The sequence below is a fragment of the Polyodon spathula genome, chromosome 43 (genome assembly GCF_017654505.1).
Source record: "Polyodon spathula isolate WHYD16114869_AA chromosome 43, ASM1765450v1, whole genome shotgun sequence".
Taxonomy (NCBI): Eukaryota; Metazoa; Chordata; class Actinopteri; order Acipenseriformes; family Polyodontidae; genus Polyodon; species Polyodon spathula.
This window is the reverse complement of record NC_054576.1, coordinates 1,094,602-1,118,154: the sequence shown is the minus strand read 5'-3', so window position 1 is coordinate 1,118,154 and position 23,553 is coordinate 1,094,602. Positions and strand designations below refer to the sequence as shown.

Here is a 23,553-nt window from a genome sequence, read left to right as displayed (position 1 = left end):
CTAAATAATTGTTAAACGTTATGGGTTTAATCCGTAATGTTTGCTAGTTTAATGTTTAGATTTTAAACACCACGTCCTGTTGTAAACGCGTCCGAATGTTCAAAAAACGTTTCACTTTATAAAAACATCCAAAAGTTTATTAAACAAACACCACAGGGTGTTTAAATCTTAAACACATTTACAATTATAAACGCAGTGACGTGTTTGAAAAGTATCACAAATTCGTGTTTGAAAGTTAAACACTCAATCTTCTAGTGTAGCATATTTTCAGTACAGTATTAGTACAATTACAGTATTCTGTTTAGGCACAAATCTATTTGCAGTATTTTGTATAATGTATCTAAATATAAAAATACAGTTTCTATTTTTGTTTTATGTCAAATGGCTTTTTTAAAAACTGTGTGAAGCTAAATTACAGACTTTGAAAAAACAGTTGAATTAAATATTGTTGCACAACAGTGTAACAGGACATGCAAATCCTTTTTGATGGAACGCTGCTGATTGGCCAAAAAAAAAAGAAAAAATCAAATTTGAATTATTGCCAAGTATGGAAAGTGCATCACCACAAGACACTATATAAACCCAGCTAGATACAGGACACTCACACACTCAACGGCACCGTTACCTGAAGCGACTCTGCTGCTCCTCCGAATCAGACCGTACAAAGTGCACTCCAGTTTCAGAATGCTGAATATTATGGGACAACTGCTCCTGGCATTGTGCACAATCTGCGCGCTGCTCTCCGCAGGTAAGTAAAAAAAAAATTAGACATCTGCGCGCTGGAAAATATGTGCGGTGGAACTGCGGAGGAGTGGGGAGTGGGGACACCCCTTCACCCCTCACCCCCCCTCGGAGTGGGGGAGTGGGGGGGGGGGGGGGGGGTATTCACATTAATAATTTTTATTTATTACAATTATTCCTTCTACATATATAACTTCTACAAACCTGTTATATCCCTCCCTTCTTCGGGCACTGCTTACAAACACGATTGGCATTACCCTGCATATTATTAACCAAAAACTTCCTGTATTTTCCTTGAGTTGGTTTCCTTGATATCTACAGTTATTTCCTATACCAAAGATACTCTATTTAAATACAATATCTACCGAAGATATTATATTTAAATACAATATATTTGCCGCAAGGAGGCGTTATTTTGTTACTACCCGTATTCCTGATGAGACACGCCCGGCTGTGGTAAAGCTGATTCGATACAAGCTGAGAGTCTGAGGGAGCGAGTGAAAGTGACAGACTGAGTGAAGACACTGATTACATGGTGAACAGTTCACTGTAGATGTACGAGTGGTTCAGGGACAGGGACGCAACTAGGGGGGTATTTGTATAATTGTGAAATCGGATATGATGAAGTGGCTTTGCCAATCACACTTGCTGAAGAAATGCTGCCTGCTGTCAACGTGGTCCCGGGTAAGTGTGCGGTGCAGGCAGGCGGAGGTGGTGCAGCGCTGTATCTTCTGATTCTCTGGAACCACCACTCCCGTCTTACACTTTTAGCCTTTCATTGCTGTGTGTCCTATTCAATACATTATACAATACGGTATTAGTCCATCGTTATTGCTGGCTAATATTATATTTATTTATTAACTATTATACATGTAATTTTCAATTATTATTTACTAAATCAGTGTGATTTGAGTAGCTATATTTTAAAATATTCTGCCTACCTGGGTATGATTTTTTTTTTTTTTTTTTTTTTTAATGCTAAACCTTGGTGTCTCATGGGCCCACAATTATCCCCTCCTGTAAAACGCTAGTTGTGCCACTGGTGGTAGATATCTGAAAATAATAATGTGTATAGTCATAGACTATACCTTACAGAGAATCGCCCGTTCCTCCGTCGTTGTAAATATTAGTTTGTGTAACATTACTGAATATTATGAACAGCTGGCTATCAGTAAAGCTCCGGCCGGAGGACCAGTAGGTATAATTAACAATAGATATACACTCCTAAGACTTAGTTAACAGTAACAACCACACTTTTTTTTATTGTGTTTTTTTTTTTTTTTTGCATTATTGCTTTACGTGAAAGACCTTCATAACCCCTTTGTAAATATTCCCTTGCGTGTTTGTTTGTATTTTTAATACCTGCACATGAGTTTACTTAATGTCTCATCATTTATGCACTTCAGCTCTATGTGGACTTCATACTTGCCAGACTTTTCCATTTATAAACTTCTTACAAAAAGCAGCATCTTGAGGAGACTCTATAGACCCCGACTAGCTCTAGTAGGCTACTACTAGGTTAGTTTACTTAAATTAATCTACAATAATAATAATAATAAATAATAATAATACATCACATCCCCACAGTCTCTCACTTGAAACAGCGCTCTCTCTGTGCACCCTCAGACTCAGCATCCAATCACAGCTGCTTCAGACTCTCAGCTTGTATCCCTCAGCTTTACCGTTGGGGCGTAGGTTTACCATGGGTGCGTGCCTCTTCGGGAATAAGGGTAGGAAAAAAAAAAATAAAACGCTGCCCGCGACCGCATTATATGATCTGGGTTACCTGCATCGATTTCCTCATGAGTCCATTACTCTGCGGCCACGTGGAAGTGGATGGAATTGTTAAAAATCTTATAATCTCAGTTTAATGATAATACCAGATATTCCCGTATACGTAGTCCAGAGAGAAAACTACATCGTCCAGAATGTAACCATCCAGAGAGACAGAGAGAGTGAGTTTTTTGAGCCATCTATGATTATAACATGGTCATGGATAGAAGTGACCAAACCTGATTGTTTTGGAATATATGTATGTTCTCATCTCTACCTCATGGCCTTTAATTTGATATAAGTTACATACATGTAGCACAAACTATCCAGTAGTTAAGCACACATAATGAAAACAGTGAAAAACAGGTGAGAGTAGGGCAGAGTGTCATAGCTAAAACTTCCTAACACACACCCTTCACTGCCTGCCGCCGTTCTAAATAATGCCTCTGAGATGTTGTTTCTCATAGAGTATTTCTATTATAATCTCTAGGTTCCGCTCTGAGGTGCAACTCGTGTACTCCAGTAGATGACAGTGGAGCATGCACAGACACAGTCATGACTTGCCCGGCTTCACAGACGCAGTGTGCAGTCGCAGCAGTCACAGTTAGTGGAGGTAAGAAGAAAGAACAAGTGGATCTCAGCTCCGGTCCTGTAGGCACAGGACCACCCTCCCTCCCTGTCTGTGTCTCTACTGGTGTTTGTTCCAAATGAGCTGCTCTCAGTTACTTCATTGAACTCTTAATGTAAAGAATAATTTGCCTCATCAGATAATTTTTATTAAACATAAAATACGATCTCGACTGTAACTTTTTTACATGTTCCTTGAACTTAACTATGATTTACGATTATACTGTATTTACAGTATAATCGTAAATCTCGAAAAACTACTCACTTCTAAATCTTTTGTAGTCATTTTTGTATTACTTTAGTATAAATACATGTTAATTTGGATTCATATGTTGTTTTTTTCTGACTTTATGTGAACGAAAAGGACACACATTTGCCCGTTTTCCCATTGGAAATAGTGATATTTTGAAATATCACTGTCCTGGTCACAAAAGCAAAGTTTGTGGGGAATAATAGCCATTTTATATACTTTTGAGGCATAAGCAATTAGGAAATAACACTTACTACCCAGGAACAAAAATTGTGTTACATAGTGTAATTTTGGTGATTTTCACTAATTATTCCAGAGACTTTCACAACGTCTTTACGTAAATATAGATATATAATAATAAGATATATATATATATATATATAATATACACACACACACACACACACACACACACACACACACACACAACACAGTGCCTTGCAAAAGTATTCAGACCCCTGACCAATTCTCTCATATTACTGAATTACAAATGGTACATTGAAATTTCGTTCTGTTCGATATTTTATTTTAAAACACTTAAACTCAAAATCAATTATTGTAAGGTGACATTGGTTTTATGTTGGGAAATATTTTTAAGAAAAATAAAAAACTGAAATATCTTGGTCAGGGGTCTGAATACTTTTGCAAGGCACACTGTGTGTGTGTGTGTGTGTGTGTGTGTCTATATATATATATATAGTATAATATTAGTGTGGGCCGAAATGAAAGATGTGTGCTCTTGTTCAATTTCAGGGATTAGCACAAAAACACTGAATGAAAAATCTTGCACAGAACCGGAATTGTGCACTGGGCCAATATCCATCAACTTTGGAATCGTCAGGTCAACTGTCAATGCTAAATGTTGCAAGACAGATCTGTGCAACACAGGGACAACCACAGGTAATATTATATCAAATAAATACATAAAACTGTGTGGTGTGTGCTGGGCCTGCGGGGGGGGGGGGGGGTGTTACAGGCCAGCTCACTGACATCCACTGCTGAACTGGGAATCAGACTGCCTTTGCAATATTTTACAGAATCATATTTCCCTTTACAGACAGCACTGGTACAGGGACTTATCTTTCCATTTTCTATTGCAGCATATACAGATACTACCCCATCTGGTCTGGAGTGCTATAGTTGCGCTGGAGAGGTCTGCAAGGAGACTATTCTGAAGTGCCTTGGCGTTGAGGACCGCTGTGTAAAAGTTGTCAGTAAGTCAAACCGTAGTTTCTAATTCTACAATTTAACCAGAAACCTTAGACTTGCCAAACTCTCTTGATTGGTAATAAGGGACATACAATTCTACAAATCACATACTGAAAATCAATGAATCAATCACAGTTACATGCTGGGATATTATTGAACTACAGCCCAGGCTACTTTTCAACCTATCTAGCACAGTAAATGAAATGGCAAAATGACAAACTTTGATATTTGTTTTTTTTCTTTCCTTCAGTTGAAGCAGGAGGGCAGAAGTTAGTGACAAAGGGATGCGGTTCCAAAAATGCTTGTAGTTCTCAATCCATACCCGGTGTAGAAACTGGCGGTGCTTCTGCAGCGACTTACTGCTGTGAGGGCAAACTGTGTAACGGAGCGCGCCAGGTCGGACAGAACATCCTGTTGCTGTTATTGCCTCTAAGTGTCAAGCTGTTATTTTAAACCAGGACTGCCCGCTAGTCTATTCAACAGCTCTTTAATTGAACCCAACAGGTAACTGGTTGCCCTATTCTTGTTTATTTTAAGTTTTATTTTTTGTATACCGCAACCAATAAAAGTACGTAGACTGTTTTGATTTTCTGAGTCGTGAATCTTGCCAGTGAAAAAGTTTGTGTGCGCGTGTGTGTGTGTGTGTATATATATATATATATATATAATATATATATATATATATATATATATATAGATAGAGATAGATAGATAGATAGATAGATAGAGCAAAAAACAAAGAGAAAGGGACAAGAAAAAACAATCACATAGATTAAAATAACTATTTAAAGATTAGCAAACCTGCAGACTTGGCCTTGAAGTAAGAAGTTACATAAAGAACATAAACTTGATAAACACCTTATCTGAAAAATGTGTGCACAATAACGAGATGGGGAGTTAAGTAGGCTAGAAGCAGTGTGGAGCAGTGGTTAAGAGGGCTGGACTCTTGACTGGAAGGTTGTGGGTTCAATCCCAGGGGAGACACTGCTGCTGTACCCATGAGCAAGGAGGTACTTAACATCCGAGATTGCTCTAGTAAAAAGAACTAAATGGATAATTGTATGTAAATCTTGCACTAATTTGAAAGTCATCCTGGAGGGGAGGGTGTAAGAAATCACGATTATCCATAAATATGAATGTATTTGTTAATATTGTCATTTTCCTTGAACTGACACTTGAAATGAAGTGGTGAAAGTCTGCAATATATAGATTACTAGCGCCCTTTCCTGGTACAGAAGGGTATTAATGTATTTCAGCATGCTGTTCCGTTACATACAACAACTATAACACCCAATATTTGAAGCAATAGGTAATGCTATATATGTAACACTTGTCTCACTTACCCCTACACAAATAAACCTTGCACCTAACAGTAAGGGCCCTGGATTCTTATATATTATCCCAGAACCAATGGTCCTTTTGTTTTTGCACACTGTTACCAGACAAACTGTCACACTTACTTTTCTTATTTAGCGATGCCTCCACCTGATGGTCACGTGGTTCCCCTATTATTGGCACGCGTCCCCAGGAATTTATATTCAACATATAACAAATGCAAATTAAGCAAGAGCAATATACAACTAATAAAATCACACTCACACACAGTACTGAATTTTATATAAAACTAATGTTTATAAAGGGGATTCAAGTTAAACTAATACAAAGAACTGCAGGTAAGTAAACTGTACATACAATATAAACAATGCCAACAACAAAATACTTTCCCCAAAATGTAACTTATTTTAAGTCACCAAACAATAACTAAAAGCTCTATGCTTCAGTTGTATTTAAGTCAAAGGTACTCTTCTGATATATTCAATTCAAAATAAACGCTGGTGGCACACACATGTAGACAGACGAACAAACAAACACTGTTGCAGGCCTGAATCGTGGCTCGGGTAGGTTGTGGCCTAATAATAAAACAAAATGGCCCCTTCACAAGCTTTATTGAGAACACACAGTTACGCTTGCTATTTTAAAAGAAACACTTGGTGGGAAAACTCACAATTCTGAAAGACTTCTCCCAGTTACAGCTCTCTCTCTCTCTCTCTCTCTCTCTCTCTCCAAACGTGGTCCTTCTCAGACACTGTCCAGCAGCTTGTCAATTGCTTCGTTTATTTTACGATCTAGTCACTTTCTCTTTACTTTCATTTCAAGCACGTATTAACGGTGCTTAAAATAAAACACGAGCTTGGTACGTGAACTCAAAAGAAATAAAAGCAGAAGTAACAGAATACTCTTCTGAAACTGTTTTTTTTTTCTTTCTTTTAAACTTTTCCTTGAACTCCCGCCCACTCTTGCAGGAACGATTTCTAATGGCTCTCGGGAGATCAGTTTAACACACGACGCCTCATTGGCCATGAGAGCACCTCTTCTCCCTCCGAGTCTACTCTGCTGCAAAACAGGTCCTAAAGCCATCCAATATAGTCTATACGGAATTCCTGTATATACGTTAGTAGCATTTTACCACTGGGCTACATTATATATATATATACACACGCTGTATATGTACTGTACAACTAACCTTAGTGCACACGACAAGACATATATCTGAAAGTTAATGGGAGGGCGAGCGGGTGGCTGACCGAATAGTAAATATAATTGAGTACAATTTCCATGGCAACATTTACTCTAAGTTGTTTATGTGTAGGCTAAATAATAAACTAATAAAGAGTAGAATTGTATTTTCCAATATCTATATATATATATATATATATATATATATATATATATATATATATATATATATATATATATATATATATATATTATATATATTCGTAATAGAGTAAAGATTAGGAGACACTATTGTGACGTAAGACACAACGGTTATTACAAAATCAAACATTATTATTACAATATTGAGGTATTTAATCTTCTATTACTGTAACTTATTTATATTATATTTCTGGAACAGGACATTTCAAATAACTACTATTAACTAATATTCAGTAATGCGGTAAAAGTAACATACCTAATGAAATGTCGTGAACGTACTCTTGAGGACAAGTAGCTGCACTCCTTCAGGTCTGCCCTTGATATTATTAGCTAGCCACTAGCCTAACCTTCGTTGCGATATGTCTTTTATTTTTTCTCCCTGCAATTGTATGACCTTCAGCAACCTGTGTCTCGTCCGTGTCTACTGCAACACCAGTAACTACACAAGTGTTCAGCATTTTTTCATAAAAGCAAACTAAACTTTAATTAAGGTATGAAACCGCTTAAAGTGACTTTGACCCACCCGCTAATCGTAAATTACAAACTCACTATTAAAGGCGGGTTCCCTCTGGGGTAGAGGAATAATCTTCTGGCAATCAAAAAAAAGCAATCGGTACCAGGCTGGTAATTTGCGATTAGCGGGAGTGTCAAACTTTTGATTTGGTCCAGGATAACATTTTTAATGAGTTTATAAATGAGGTTTTTATATACTTCAGGGAATTGGTACCCATTAGTGTTAAATCTATAACCCTTTTTCTGATTTACGTAAACTATTAAATCATTTTTCAAATACACAATATTAAATCTTTATTTTTAAATTGTGCCTTCACACTAAGTTTCTTGAAAAAACAAAGAAGAACAAACACCGAAATACACAATCTTAAAAAGTCTCAAAAGTAACAAAATAAATGAATAAAAATACACTGGTTTAAGAAAATTCTTTTTTCTTCTAAGTTACCAGCACATGCAAAATATGAGCTTATCTAATATAACAGTATAATGTATATGTTAAGTGCACAGGAGTTTAATTACCTGCCGTCTTCCTCCAAGTCGCGAACGTCTGTAATAGAAAATTAATTTGAGATTTACTTCAGGCAGATACTCGCGAGATACATTTCAAACTGATAATGATTCTTTAAAGAGCCCTTTTTGACTGGAGAATGAAAACTATTCTACATGAAACAACTGAATACTGTAGGGAACCATTGAAGAACTAAGTGTCTATCTATCTATCTATCTAGATATCTATCTATCGACTTGTTTTGCTTGGCAGACTGAGAACGGTGTGGAGTGGTGGTGTGTGTATGAGCGCTGCTCGCATGTTTATCGGTCTTTTCCTCTTGTTTGTTTTTATATAGTTTTGCATTTCTTGTTTAAAGTGTGCTGGTGAACAGTTCTTTGTGCTGTGCTGACGCTCTGTCATCGACAGCGGGCAGGATGGCCGGCGCCTGGGGGAAGCCGCCGCCAAAACTTTCTTTTGAAAGGTTAATCCGCCGACATTGCGTTAAAGTTTCCGCCGAGGGGTTTATCCCTTTGGAGGAATGTGTGCTCGCTATTGGGGAGGTAGTCGGTTGTGACAACGTAAAATCGTCTTCTCGCATGAGCGGATCCATTGTGTTTTTTTTGTTTTTTTTTTAGGTACCGTGGAGATAGTATCTATGATTGTTGAAATCGAACCTCAAAAGTAAAATTTAAATTCAGCATGTGCTGCAAAGAGTTCTACAGTTATGTCATCGGTCAAAAATATGTGTTATGCGCAAGACCAAGTCATTCAGTTAGAGTTAGGGTTATACTTAGGATTTCGCGGCCATTGCGTGGACTTGTTTAAACATTAAATACAACTAGATAATATTTCATAGCACTATAAAAGCCGAAAAATGGTGGTACTTGCATTCCTTACTAAAATGGAGTGCTGTAATGTGTTAAAGGCAAGCATGCTGAATCTCCCAACAGTTGCTGTCGACATTCCCTGTCTGGAGTGGAGTGTACCATACACTGAGACTGTACGTCTGCATCCACTGGCTTGGTTGGAAGTGTAAGGCAAAGCTTTGCCAAGTTATACAGATGTGGAAATCGATTAGAAACAGTCCCAAAACTCGGTTACCCAAAGGGCATCTGGCATTCTTTAATAAAGTCCATATATGCAGCATGTTCGTTGTCATGTTATTTGTCCCATCCTGGAATTTATTTTATCAGTACCGAGTCAAAATCAGAAAAAAGTGCCTATTCGGGTCAAACTCTTACTGCGTTTAAAAGTAAACAGCAGGTTGTTTGAAGCGAGGTAGCTGTGCTTGCTTGTACCTGTAGTGCTGATTTAGCTTGGGTACAACCGACAGGAATACTATTTTTGTCTGTGCTGACTTTCCATCCAGTTTGTTTTCTAAAAAGCTGTTGTTTGTTTTACGCTCTGTTCGCATCCTCTGTAGTAGTTCTGTTTCTTTTGTTTTCAGCAGAAATATACTTTATTTTTTTTTTTTTTTTTTTTAATTTATTATTATTATATTTCTCTAAGTTTTTGTTTTTGCCTAAGTGCAATGCACACAGGAAGGAGAAGGAATAAAAAAAAACTTATCTACAGAAGAAAGATACGTAGTTTGCGTGAATTGCATTGAGCAGTAGTTAATTTAAACATGGTTTCTTTCCTCCCCGCATCAACTGAGGGTCTTGATTTTTCACTCTTGTTATCTGGTCACCCTAGTTACAAGCCCGTTTCTGTAACCAATGGACCACCCCCTACTATTTATAGTAGCAATAGTAGCAGACACGGGGTCCAATGTATTGAAACGCAAATGACCATGTATTTGTTTACTGTCTGAGTTCAACTTATTTTCTGTCTGTGTGAAATTATTTGGAAGCACGCTTTTCATAGTTTTGTAACCACATGCTACATCAGTACGAGAATGTAACTAGAATTACCCAGACCACAAAATGAACGTGTACGTGCTCACTAGCACAGGATGAGCAAGCGGTTTTCTCAAGCAGCTGCGGCTTGTATCACATTGTTCTAAGCGTGGAAACGAAACTGCAAACCACAAACAAAACAGGGTATCAAAACCTTTTTGACGGAGAGCTAATGATTGGCCAAAAATAATTAGAAATTGAATTATTACCAAATATGGTAAGTGTATCACCCCTGTACAAGATTAAACCAGCTAGATACAGGACACTCACACACTCAGCGACACCCTTACCTGAAGCGACTCTGCTGCTCCTCCGAATCAGACCGTCCAAGACAGACAGTAACAGTAACGTATTTGTGTAAAAGGACTCTTTTTCTGCATATTATGGGACAACTTCTCCTGGCATTGTGCACAATCTGCGCGCTGCTCTCCGCAGGTAAGTAGAAAAACAATTAGACATCTGCGCGCTGGAAAATATGTGCGGTGGAACTGCGGAGGAGTGGGGGGGGTGCCGTCGTCTTACCCCTATTTAAAGGCAATGCAAAGATCAGTCCCGGATTGCTACAGGTCAATTTCCATCCTGTGTGTCTAAAGTTATTAATAATCAGTTAAGCACCTTTTAAAAATACAAATAATCAATTAATCATATTTTTGTACCTACCTTCTACATATATAACTTCTACAATCCTGTATATATCCCCTGCCCCCCTCCCTTCTTCAGGCACTGCTTACAAACACGACGGGCATTACCCTGCATATTATTAACCAAAAACTTCCTGTGTTGGCTGTTTTCCTTAAGTTGGCTTCATCTGCTTCCTCTGTATCAGGGGTTATCAAACTGTTTAAGATGCTTACACCTTTCCAAATAGTTTAGTCTGACGCGTACATCATCTAAGATAGGGTCATAATATATCAATAAAAACAGAAAAAGGGTTCTGTATAATAACACGACACAACAAAACGCACAAGTCCTGGAGTGTGTTCTCCCGCATACAATCACCTCGTTTCCATACTCAGGCCAACTCGAGGGCAGTATTCCATTATACCAAAAAATGTACATACATGTGCTTTGGATAAAAACAGTCCCTCAAACAAGTTTCTGTTTGTTAGAACATTTTGTTGGAAGTTTTCCACGTCATTTTATTGTCCATCCATTACCTGTAACCGCTTAATCCTAGGATTGCGGTGTCATTATATTGTGATTAATTTAAATCAAAGAAACCTCGGTGCTGGTCTCAATCATAGAATGACAAGACACACACACACACTCAGAACTGACACACACACACACACACACACACATCCTAGTTTATAAATGCCAATCACGTATTTTTGTTGACAGTAAAAAGATACAGAAATTGAAGCAAAGAAAAGTTTACTATCTGCGATACAATATACTATTGGCATTTTTTAATTCTTGGTGACTATGGTATAATGTTACGTACAGTACTGATGTTATATACAAATTATAATAAAATGCTTAACTTCAGTGTGATGGATGTATTCTGAAATAAACCAATAGTATAAACTTTAATCGTTCATTTAAAAAAAAAAATGAACGAAAAATGATATATAAAATCACGCCTTGGAAAAATAACAGCCTCTGATTGGTTAAACAGCATCACATGATGAAACTCCACATAACTGGTACAACACCAACTTTTTGAATGAAGACAGCAGTCCATCTGAAAAAAAATAAAATCAGTGCACCAGCAAGAGTAGACACAATAGTAGATGAGGAACAGCTAAATGAAATAGAAGAAAACAAAGACTTATAACAGTTAATGTACTTAAAGAAAAAAATATGGCCATTCATTTTATGGAAATAAATTAGAAAAATCTCAAGAACATTAAGGGAATTTTATGCCAGTACAAGAAGTTCTACTGGGGACCAGTGTTCAGTCTCCTGTTTTATAACGCTGAGCTGGAATAAAATAAATATTTTAACAGTAGAAGTTTTAATATCTCTGCTGACAGCGAGTTTAAAACCAGCAATAATGTATTCATGTCAGTCAGGAAAACTCTTTGAAAAGCAGGGCCAGAAACCACCCCCCGAATTACCGGCCTGGATTTGAGGTGTCTGCGGGAATTGAGGTACTGTCCCCTGCCACCGCGGTCGGATTGGTGCGTAAAGTCTGGTTCGAAAATGTAAATGAAAATGTACTAGAATACGTGTGCCTCGCATATAACATGTTCCCAAACTCACTTCAAGATCCAGGTTCAGCCTCCATCACAGGAGCTCTCCTTACTTCCTTAGTGTCATTTGAAACTCCGCCCACCATCATCAGTCCTCCGTTTCTACTGAGATGGCGCTTTGGATGCAGAAATTCACAATAAACGAAAATGTGCAATTTATTTTTAATAAGCAAACAATGAATTTAAATTAAATAGAACTTGGGACTATATTACACACAATAATTTTAATAATAATATAAGCGGCATAAACCACTTGGAGGCATGCGGCTCCAATGATATATACCACTTCTGGGGTAGTGAAAGGAAACCACACACCCACACACACACTCACACTCGCATAATATGCATTGTCTGTAATTAGATCTTTTCTCGTGTACCCAGTGACTAGAACCTGCATACTCAGTTTGAAAACCACTGCTCTGTACAGTTATTCTCTATACTTCCTGATACAATGCATTGCTTAAACCAAAAATATAAAATTTAATAAACTCCGCCCCATTCATTTCGGGGTGCCAGAGCACCGGACATTTAAATGCATATTACTCGGGCACCATACAAGCCACCTATGTGGTTCATGGCTTATTTGAGAGTACAGATCTGGCCCTTATCGATGTCGTATTCGTTGTTTGCAAGGGACCAAATTTTTGCGAGACTTTCTGAACGCCTTTTAGTGTTTATTGTCTAAACGCTTTGGTGTTTTAAGAAAAAAAGCACACCGACTTAAATAGGGCTAAGAAAATAAAATATTGAAATATGTATTGATTTAACCTTTGCATATTAGTGGTATCCCTTTCGAAATTTGAAAATGAGTCAACTTTGTATTATTATTTCTCAAAACAAAGAACAGATAACATATCTCAATAAAATAATAACAAAAGCAAGTACTTCACCTCGATTATTCAGGTAAAATAAAAATAGAATTATAAAAACAATGATATAATGTGGGTCCATGGATGCAGAATATCCAAAAGATATTCTCCATGTGAACATTGTGCAGTGTTTAAAGTTGATGGAATATCATTGCAAACTGCAAACTCCATTGACTTGAGGCGTCCCTCCTAGGCTTATCCCCCAGCCCCTAGAAAAAAAAAAAGATGGTGTCATTTGTTTGTTATAAACTACCTGAAATCTGGATGCCATGCGATCTGCTGATAGGGGTTCATTGTGCATTGATCTCTTCCTCAGAAATGCTGAAAGAACAACTCTGCCTGCTTGTTATCCTCAAGCAAAAGCGCACCAAACTTGGAAGATGCTCATTTAGCTTCATGGCTCCGACTCTTTGGAACTCTTTCCCAGCTTCGGAGTGTGATGCTTGCTTTAAATCAACTCTCAAGACCCACCTGTTCTCGCTTGCTTTCCATGCTCTTTAAGCCTGATAGTTGCTATTAGCTGCTGTGTTTTTGCTATTTTGTAAAGCATTTTGTGATGGTGGTCCACTATGAAAGGTGCTATATAAAATAAAGATTGATTCAGGAAATACATTATAGTCTCTTATTTAAAATAGGTAAAACCACACAGTCCTGTTATAGTACTGACATATAGCTTGCACTTGCCATAGATGTAAACCATTGACAAATCAGGTTACTGTACAATTTAAACACTTGTGTTAGTTGTTGATCTCTTACCACACTCTTTGTTTATTTATTTGTCTTTCCCGTTAAGAATGTGTTGTGTATGTGTGCGTGTATCACTGGTCACCTTTCTGTTGTGAATGACAGAGTCACGCCGCAATGAACTCTGTGCAAATAAAAGCTCTTTGGTTTAATGTGTTTCAGTCAATTCTCTGAGCTGCAATTCTTGTTCTGGGAAGACTTCGTGTTCTTCGACAACTTCACAAACCTGCAGCAGCTCTCAAGCGTGCTTAACAATATCCACAGCAAGCAGCTTTCAGCAGTATGGTGAGTCTAAGGAGTATAAATATATGCATACATATATATACACACCCACCCCTCGCTATATTACAGATTCAGATATACTGTGGTCCTGGAGTTGCCTCCTCATTTTCTAATCAAGTTCCTAAGCAAGTTATGTAGTGTGGAAAAGTTGACAATTGTTGCCTGTTACTTGTCACACCCAAGGAAAACAAGTATATAATGGTGTTAGCTGGTTATTTCACACGCTGGGCAGAGGCTTATCATTTACCTAACCAAGAGGCTGTCACAGCAGCAAAGGTCCTGGTAGAGGAGTTTATCTGTAGGTTTAGAGTGCTTCTCAGTATTCACACTGATCAGGGCCGTCATTTTGAGTCTGTCTTGTTCAAAGAGCTATGCTCTTTATTGCAGATGAATAAAACAAGGACCACCACTTATCATCCACAATCAGACGAAAGGCTAAATGGGACTGTAGTGGGCATGTTGTCCATGTTTGTACCAGACTAATTGAGATGAACTGCTCCCATATGTCATGATGGCCTATAGGAGTAGTGTGCAGGCTTCCCCTGGATTTCAAGATTTTCTCAGATTTTTCCGTAGAAAAAGTGACTAGAGACCTTGACATCTTTTTGATGACCGGACTGGAAAGGAAAAATTGTAATGTTGGACCTGGTCTGACATAGGACTGCCCAGGGTTAAAATACACTTGGTTTTATGTTGTAAAGTGTTAACTTTGTTGAGAAACTGATTCTTTTGTGTGTTATTTTTAAGCCAAAGAAACACAGTCATTAACACTAGAAAATGCAAACCTGAAGGAAGACTTTAGGGGAGTTGTTTTGCATAAAAATGATAGAATTTATGTTGTTAAGCCCGGGTAATGAGGGCAGGAGGCCAGTGCTAGAGAGACATAAAAGGTTACGTCTATAGAGCTGTATCTTTTACTTTGAGAGAATTGCTAGAGAAGTGGGATCTTTACAACACGATGCTTGTTGTGTTTGTAATTGGCTTTGGTTTATATTAGTGACTCGGACCGGAGTTACTGGAACTTTTTGCTGTGCCTCTCGCAACTGATACCCTGGCTAAGGAGAACAGTTAACCTGTAAATTGAAGACTAACTCAATTGAAAGTGTACCTTTATGATTTCTCATTTTGGATTATAAAATATTATTGTGAAACTTGCATTTTCATCTGTAGTTTTGTATCTCTGATTTTTTTGTTAATAACATTTTGTGTCAAAGTTGATTAAACTGAAGTAAAGTGAAAATAATAGTGATGAATGGTGCGCATGTAAACTAATGCAACTACTAAAAAAAAAAAAAAAACTCACGGTATCTTTCAACACTTGTCTAACAGGTTTTACTCCAAATGGGTTTACTAAGAAATGTGGTCCTCTGCTTCAAAACTGCAACCAATTACTGAGCGCGAAGTTCACTGACAAACTTCGAGTGGAGGCCCGTATTGATTGCTGTGAGACAAACAAGTGCAACAAGGGTAGCTATAATGGTAAATATTTATATTTTGTTTAAAGCTTGTAGATAAGTTTTCTGAGTAGTTGCTGTACTAATCAGAACTCTAAACTTTAAAGGCACTCGAAATTCTTGGAAAAAAAAGGTTTTCCAAATATGATATAAGAATTGTATATGCTATGTACAGAAACTATATATATATATATATATATATATATATATATATATATATATATATATATATATATATATATATATACAATAATATATATATATATATATATTTCATTTTAACATATAAATATAATGATTGTCACATACAAGGCAAATTGGAAAACATACACAGACATGATGCATTATACATGTTGACTAATTTATGATATGTTTTAGTAACGTCGTGAAAAAAAAAAATACTACAGAAAATATATGTTCCTTATTAAAATATTTAATAGAAGTCGATTACCAACTGCTTTAATTTAATATTGGATCCAAGAATTATATACAAGGGGTTGAAATATAAATTGAGTTACTAAGAGGAACTGAAGCATGTGAAAGACAGGGAGCAAATAAAAATAAAATAATCTAAAAAAAAAAAAAAAAAACGCCAAAAAATCTGGTGTCATACTTACAGCAATAAGATAATCTATAAATGAATAACGTGATTTCAAATGAATGGTGCCCATGCTTATTATTGTACTTCTGGTTATGACTTACCCATGTATAAATCACCACTGATACAAATTTAACTAAAGTTTTTATTTATTTTAACTGAATTTTAGTTCTTTCTGTTTTTTACATACACATAACCACAAAATTAACATTCAGTCCTCCATTCAGTAACATAGCCTTGCAAAACATTGATTTTAAAACAGTGTACAGAAAACAGAGTGTGCTTTATTATTATTATTATTATTATTATTATTATTATTATTACTTATCTTGGTACTTGATTTGAATACCTCCAGATTGCGCTTTAAAAAACAAATTGGATACAATTGACAATACAATTTGCAATAATAGTTACTCTTATTAGCCATCTGGCAAAGACAAATACGGACAGTTTATAAATGGAAAAGCAGTCCACTCACATTTCCAGTCCTTGTTTCCTCCCATTAACCACAACAAAGAAGCCATCCATGGTGTCAAGTCCCCACCCCTTCCCCCTCCCCAGTACCATAAGCCCCGCCCCCTTCTGATAGCTAGTTCAGTCACTTCTCCTCCTAATTCATGACTGAATCTTCACTTACTGTACTAGGTCAAGGACACCTGGTACCGTGACCCCGCTCCCTTCATGGATGGTCGGCTTCCGACTGCCCCTGGAATGAACTGCCCAACCATTTATTACGAGGCACGCAGTTCCTTTTGTACAGTGCCCTCACAGGTCGAGAGGGAGATTGTTGATTCGAATTCATTCACTCTCTGTCACAGAGATCATGCTCTATTTTATTATGTCTTCATTGTATGAAAGTTGCCACAATCATTAGGTGAAACTTACATGTTTTTTTTTAACAGAACTCATATGGAGTATACTGTGCTATACATATACATATCATATGTATATTTTTTTTCCATATGGGGTGTTAAATTGTGTATATGTGACTGTTTTGGGAAAAAAAAAATGTTAATATGAGTTTGAAATCAGATTTATAATCTGGGCTTTAATTCCTGAAATGTATGTTTTTTTCTTTTTGTTTTCCATGAAGTTGCTGGTAATTCAAGTAACTTTAATGGGAAAAAGTGTCCATCATGCGCAAGTACTGGTAACTGTGGTACAGGCATGGTCCAGTGTGTTGGAACACAAGATCAGTGCATCACAATGACTGGGAGAGGATTACAAGGTAATCAGTCTTTGTCCTTCAAAGTGTCTGATGTTTATGAAGACGAACCATTAGTCTTCTTACTGTTATAAATCAAGTACTAGTTTTCCTTTATATACCCTGAAGCGTTTTGACTGGAGTTTACAAGCTGCTTGTGAAACATAATAAAAGAAATGACACCATTAGGCCTATACAAGTTGACCACAGTAGGCTACATTTGAAGAATAATTAAGCAGTTTTCCCTAGTTTTTCTCACAGTTAGACTATGTATTTACCACAATTCACACCATCTTATATGTTAACCTCTGAATTGATGAAATTTTTAGTTGTTTTAATGCTGCATATTTGTATTTTTCAGGTGCTGCAGTAACGCTGAAGGGATGTGCCACAAAAAACATATGCGATCATTACTCTTTGACGACAGTCTGGCCTTTTTGGAAAAATTTACAAGTAACTTGTGTTTCCCCTAAGGGTATGTTTTTAATTTTCTTTGCTTAGGACATATTCTTCTTCAGTTGTTAGTAGGGGATTAGCATCATTAGCTTATTCACTTTTTTTTGCCAAATATTTTACCTCTGTTTTTCTCCCCCATTTGGAAAAGCCACTTGTTTTAAGACCATGTCTCACCGCTGCAACCCGCCGCAGTGACCCAGGAGAGGCGAAGACAAGCACAGGCGTCCTCTGAGACATGCACTGTCAAGCCACCATTACTTTCACACTGCAAACCCACAGTGAAACCACCAGACCAATTGTGTACGCAGGTACAGGCGCCCGGCCACCAACAGGAGTCACTGCTGCGTGGTGAGACAGGGATTACCCCACCGACTTGAGCCCTCCCTGCCTAAAGAGCGTATCCCCCCCAGCCCCCAGAAAAAAAAAGAAATTACAGTCCTATATGTATGGTGTCATTTGTTTGTTATAAACTTAAGTTAAACTTCCTGAAGTTTGTCATATTATCTTAATAGTATGGGTTCCAATAACTGCAAGACAACTGTTGTACATTTAACTTTGTTATATTTAACATAGCAAACTACAGCCTGCTTCCAGGATATTCTCTGTGGCTCCCCACGCCTCATTCCCCTCTCTATTAAACACAGTTCAGCACATACCAGAACAATAATACTGTATTTAACCTAACACCACATCTCCCTTTCTTGAGAGCAAAGGGCAGATTACCTTTATCTCACCAGTGCCTTAAGGGATTATTTGGCCTGTTTATAACTAGGTTTAGTTTTAAACTTAAGATCTTCTACAATCTCAGCAATTTATTGTTATTTTTCTTTTAATGCCGCTGCTGAAATGCAAGCAATTATATATACGTTTGAACACTTTCAGTCCTTCAAAGATTCAGTCTCTGAGGCTTGTTGATTAGCAAGCCTCACTTGGGTGGTAGCAAGAGTGTGTTTTCAGGAGGTTGTGCTTGCGTTTGTGGACTGCCGGTTTGGGTGACATCACTGGTAGGTGGACTGAAGGGCAACAGGTGATGTTGGTTGTGACGTACCTTGAGGCACATCGACCAAGTAAGAGCTTACTCAGGTGCTGGACTCTGTGATGCTTGTTAAAGCAATTCTTCTCTGCACCCATATTCTCCCTTTCTTTGTTTGTAACAGTAGCTTCATCTGGAAGGTCTGGCCTAAGCACAGAAGGAAGAATTGGTAAAGTCGTGCAAAGATGTCTTCCCATTAAAAGTTGAGCTGGGCTGTAGCCATTTCTCAGAGGTGTAGATCTGTAAGCTAAAAGCGCCCGGTATGGATCTGTAGTTTTCTTCAGCAGATTTTTCACTGTCGGAGCAGCTCGATCAGCTTCGTTGTTTCTCTGTGAGATCTTGGGACTGCTGGTTACATGACTGAACCCATAATCTGAAGCAAAGGTAGCAAAGCTGTGGCTAGAAAGCTGCGGTCCATTGTCAGTCACAAGAGTCTAGGAAACCCCATGACGTGCAAAGATCGACTTCAGGTATACAATTACGTCAGATGATCTTGTTGGTGTAAGTTTATATATATATATATATATATATATATATATATATATATATATATATATATATATATATATATAGAGAGAGAGAGAGAGAGAGAGAGAGAGAGAGAGAGAGAGAGAGAGAGAGAGAGAGAGAGAGAGAGAGAAATAGTCTACAACAAGGAAGTAGTTATTGTTGTGAAGCATGAACAAATCAGATCCTAACTTCTGCCAGGGCCCTTCTAGTAGCTCCAATGGCATTAGAGGTTCGGTATGGTTAGTATGTTCCTTGATACATGTTCTGCAGTTCAGCACTAGCTTGTTGAGCTGCTGGCTAAGACCAGACCACCATACTGCTTGTCTTGCTCGATTCCTGCACATAGCCACTCCTTGATGTCCCTCGTGTAGCTTAGTTAGGATATCGTTTCTCATTGCTACTGGAATAACAAGTCTCGTTCCTCTCAGTAGAAGGCCACCTTGCACTGTGAGGAATGCCTGCTCGGTCCAGTGCCGCTTCAAGACACTGTGCAGTCTGCATTGGTCTGGCCATCCCTCTGTTCAAAATACCATGACTCTTGAACACACACTGTCTGCCTTTAAATGAGCCCTGAGTTCATCCAGATAAGTTTTGCTTGCTGGAGATTTTCCATTACAAAGTCCACATACACATTGTAGCTTCTATCAGTTCAGTCTCAGAACTGGTGGTCTTTCTTCTGAGGGGTGCACGTGACAGTGTGTCTGCTGTGGTCAGTCTCTCTCCTGGCACATGTGAGATAGAATAGGAATATCTCATCAGTCACATTCTGAAACGCTGAATTCTGGGTGGTAGTGCAACCAGTGCTTGAGCTCCCAGTAGGCTAAACAACGGCTTGTGAACAGTTTCCAAATGGAAATGCTGTCCAATGAGAAAGTCTCTGAACCATTCACATGCCCATGTCAGGCCAGGAGTCTTCTTCCACCTAATCATAGCGCTGCTCAGTGTGTGTTAAAGACCATGAAGCATACGCAACAGGCTCCCAGATGCCTTTTTGCTGTTGTAGCAAGATGTATGAAGAACCATCTGCTGACGTTTTTGTTGGGATCATACAGAGCTAACACTGGTGTTTCACTCCTGTTTCAGCCTTGCAAAGGATTTGACTTGATCAGTGCCCCTATACCAGTGGTTCTTCTTAGAAAGACAATCTCTGAGAGGTTTGTCTTTGCCTGCTAACTGAGGAATGAACTTTCCAAGTTGATTGTCCATTCCCAGAAAGCTTCTCAACTCACTGACATTGGTTGGTCCTTCATTTCAAGAATTGCAGCTGTTTTTTTCTGGATCTGGTTTGATGCAATTGGCTGAAAGAATGTAGCCCAAGAACGAAACTTCTTGTTTTCCTAGTTCACACTTGTCAATGTTGAGAGCGATGCCGACATCTTGAATTTTCGGAAGCACAGTGCGTACACAAACATTGTGTTCTTCCTCCATGTTCCCCCAAATCAGCACATCATCCATGTGACACACAACACCTTCTAGACCATAAGTAACTTCAGTTACCATTTTGTTCTGAAAGTGTTCTGGGGCTGACACTATGCCAAATGGCAATCTGTGGAAGAAATATCTTCTGTGAATTTAGCTGACTCTTCAGTTAGGGGAATCTACCAGAATCCCATGTCGGCATCCAGCTTGCTAAAAATGTTTGCTCCTGCCAGCAAGCCTAGGGTTTGTTCCACTGATGGAAGAATGTATTTCTCTCGACAAACAGATTTGATGAGCTTGGTGAGATCCACACATATGCATACAGCACCTGTCTTCTTTGGCACCACAACGATGCCTGTGCACCAATCCATTGGTTTCTCAACTCTGCTGATCACATCTATCTTTTCCATGTGCTGGAGCTCTTCTTTCACTTGATGCATCAAGGTTAGAGGAGTTCTTCTTGGGGTCTGTGAAAGGTTGCGGGTATTCACAGATACGGGAGACAGAATACTGTACTTGAAAACACAGCACAGGTGCCCAGTTTTATTTTTCTTTTTTCTTTATTTTAGCCCCGCAAAGGGCGTTGTTGTCTGTGGCCTGTATACCGGCAACGGTAATCAGGACCACAGGCTTAACAACACAGGTAAACTCAGGTTCACTCACAGGTGCTCAGAAATAATAATGAAAACCAAAGGCAAAAAGGTAAAATAAAACATAGTAATAAAACTACAAAATTAAAGTGCTGCTTAAGCAGTGCCCCCACTGCCGCTATGCCGGTCAGCTCGGGTCTCCGTCCTACGCTTTGCTATGCACTATGCACTGGGGTGGCCAAGGTTCCCCTATAAGTACAAACCTCCCCTTGGATACGTAACCATCTATTTTAATTATTGTTTTCTTTATTTAAGGCTGTCTGTCTTCCTCAGCTGTGCTTGCCTGATTTTATTTTCTCACTCCAACCGCTGGCATTCCTGCCTGGTTTGTTTACGCTCGCCTCCTCATCCAGCATCACACCACTGACTTCACCATCCAACCCCAGCCAATAGAACCTCGCTTTGGTCTTGTCCCTTCCCAGATGACAAGACTGGGGGATAGCGTGAGCAAACTGCAACAAATCCTCCTTAAAGGGCTAAGGAATAAACAACTGGTGACGCACCTCCCCCATCAGGGGTAATTTTTCAACAAGGTACAAAAGATCTCGACCAATATCAAAGTGAGGGTATGTGGCGACAGGTCTGGGTAAGACCACCCGTCCTTTAATCACAGCTTCTTGGTCAAGGAGCCTGCCCAGCACGTCGTCATGCCCTTGTTCGAATCGGAGGTCATGGGAGTGAGCTAAAAAATCAGCTCCCCTGACTTTTAGCCTGGGATCAGGTTGTTCCTGAGCAGAGGCATCCAAGCCAGACCCCCAGACTCTTCATCAATCGTCCCCACCTGAAACTGCTCAGACTCCCTCCATTGCCAGCCCTCATTCTTAGCAGCTTGACGTTCCTATTTATTTTTTTTTGGTGTTTAAGTCTATGGCACCATGTCGGGACATGAAAGGGGAAGATCTCTCCAATAATTTCCTCTTTCTTAGCCAATAGGGAGGACGGGGCTGTCACAGCAGCCAACCAATCTTTCAACTGCCTGCAGTCCCGCCTCAGAACTACAGGCACCAGCAATCAAATTTCACACAGTCCTGTTATAGTACTGACCTATACCTTGCACTTGATATAGATGTAAACCATTGACAAATCACTGTTACTGTACATTTTAAACACTTGTGTAGTTGCTGATGTCTTACCACATCCATCTGGTCACTTTTCTGTTGTGAATTACACAGTCACGCCACACTGAACTCTGTACAAATAAAAGCTCTTTGTTTTAATGTGTTTCAGTCAATCCTCTGAGCTGCAATACTTGTTCTGGGACGACTTCATGTTCTTCTACGACTTCACAAACCTGCAGCAGCTCTCAAGCGTGCTTAACAATATCCAGAACAAGCACTGGCTTACAGCAGTTTGGTGAGTTTAGTTTAATATATATATATATATATATATATATATATATATATATATATATATATATATATATATATATATATATATATATATATATGAGGTGAGTTTACTGAAAGAGCTTGGTTGGATAAGTCTCCACCCCCCTTGTAACATCAATCCTAAATTAGCTTAGGTGTAACCAATCACCTTCAAAATCAAAAAACAAGTTAAGTGGCCACCACCTGTGTTAAATTGTAGTGATTCACATGATTTCAGGATAAATTCAACAGTTCTTGTAGGTTCCCTCTGCAGGGTAGTGCATTTCGATGCAAATGAGTACCAGGCTGCTTTCAAAAGAACTCCGGGACAAAGTTGTTGAAAAGCACAAATCAGGGGATGGTAATAAATATCAATGGCCTTGAATATCCCTTGGAGCACGGTCAAGACGATTATTAAGAAGTAGAAGGTGTATGGCACCACCAAGACCCTGCCTAGATCAGGCTGGCACTCCAGGCTGGATAACCGAGCAAGAAGGAGACTGATCAGAGAGGCTACCAAGAGGCAAATGCCAACTTTGCAAGAGCTACAGGC

General features: G+C 38.6%; 2 protein-coding genes across 2 annotated transcripts; both read left to right on the top strand.

Annotated features, from left to right (window-relative positions):
• The first annotated feature begins 593 nt into the window (after positions 1-593).
• Positions 594-5,182, top strand: LOC121305405 (urokinase plasminogen activator surface receptor-like). Its single transcript, XM_041237060.1, has 5 exons — positions 594-748; positions 3,005-3,127; positions 4,145-4,291; positions 4,492-4,605; positions 4,851-5,182. Exons 1-5 carry the CDS (start codon positions 685-687, stop codon positions 5,051-5,053), a joined length of 651 nt encoding a protein of 216 aa, XP_041092994.1. The 5' UTR covers positions 594-684; the 3' UTR covers positions 5,054-5,182.
• A 5,301-nt stretch (positions 5,183-10,483) lies between these two features.
• LOC121305478 (phospholipase A2 inhibitor and Ly6/PLAUR domain-containing protein-like) lies at positions 10,484-23,279 on the top strand. Its single transcript, XM_041237120.1, has 7 exons — positions 10,484-10,654; positions 14,190-14,312; positions 15,639-15,788; positions 17,455-17,589; positions 17,927-18,040; positions 22,861-22,986; positions 23,275-23,279. The coding sequence occupies exons 1-7, from the start codon at positions 10,603-10,605 to the stop codon at positions 23,277-23,279; spliced, it is 705 nt and encodes a 234-aa protein (XP_041093054.1). The 5' UTR covers positions 10,484-10,602.
• Positions 23,280-23,553: the final 274 nt, after the last annotated feature.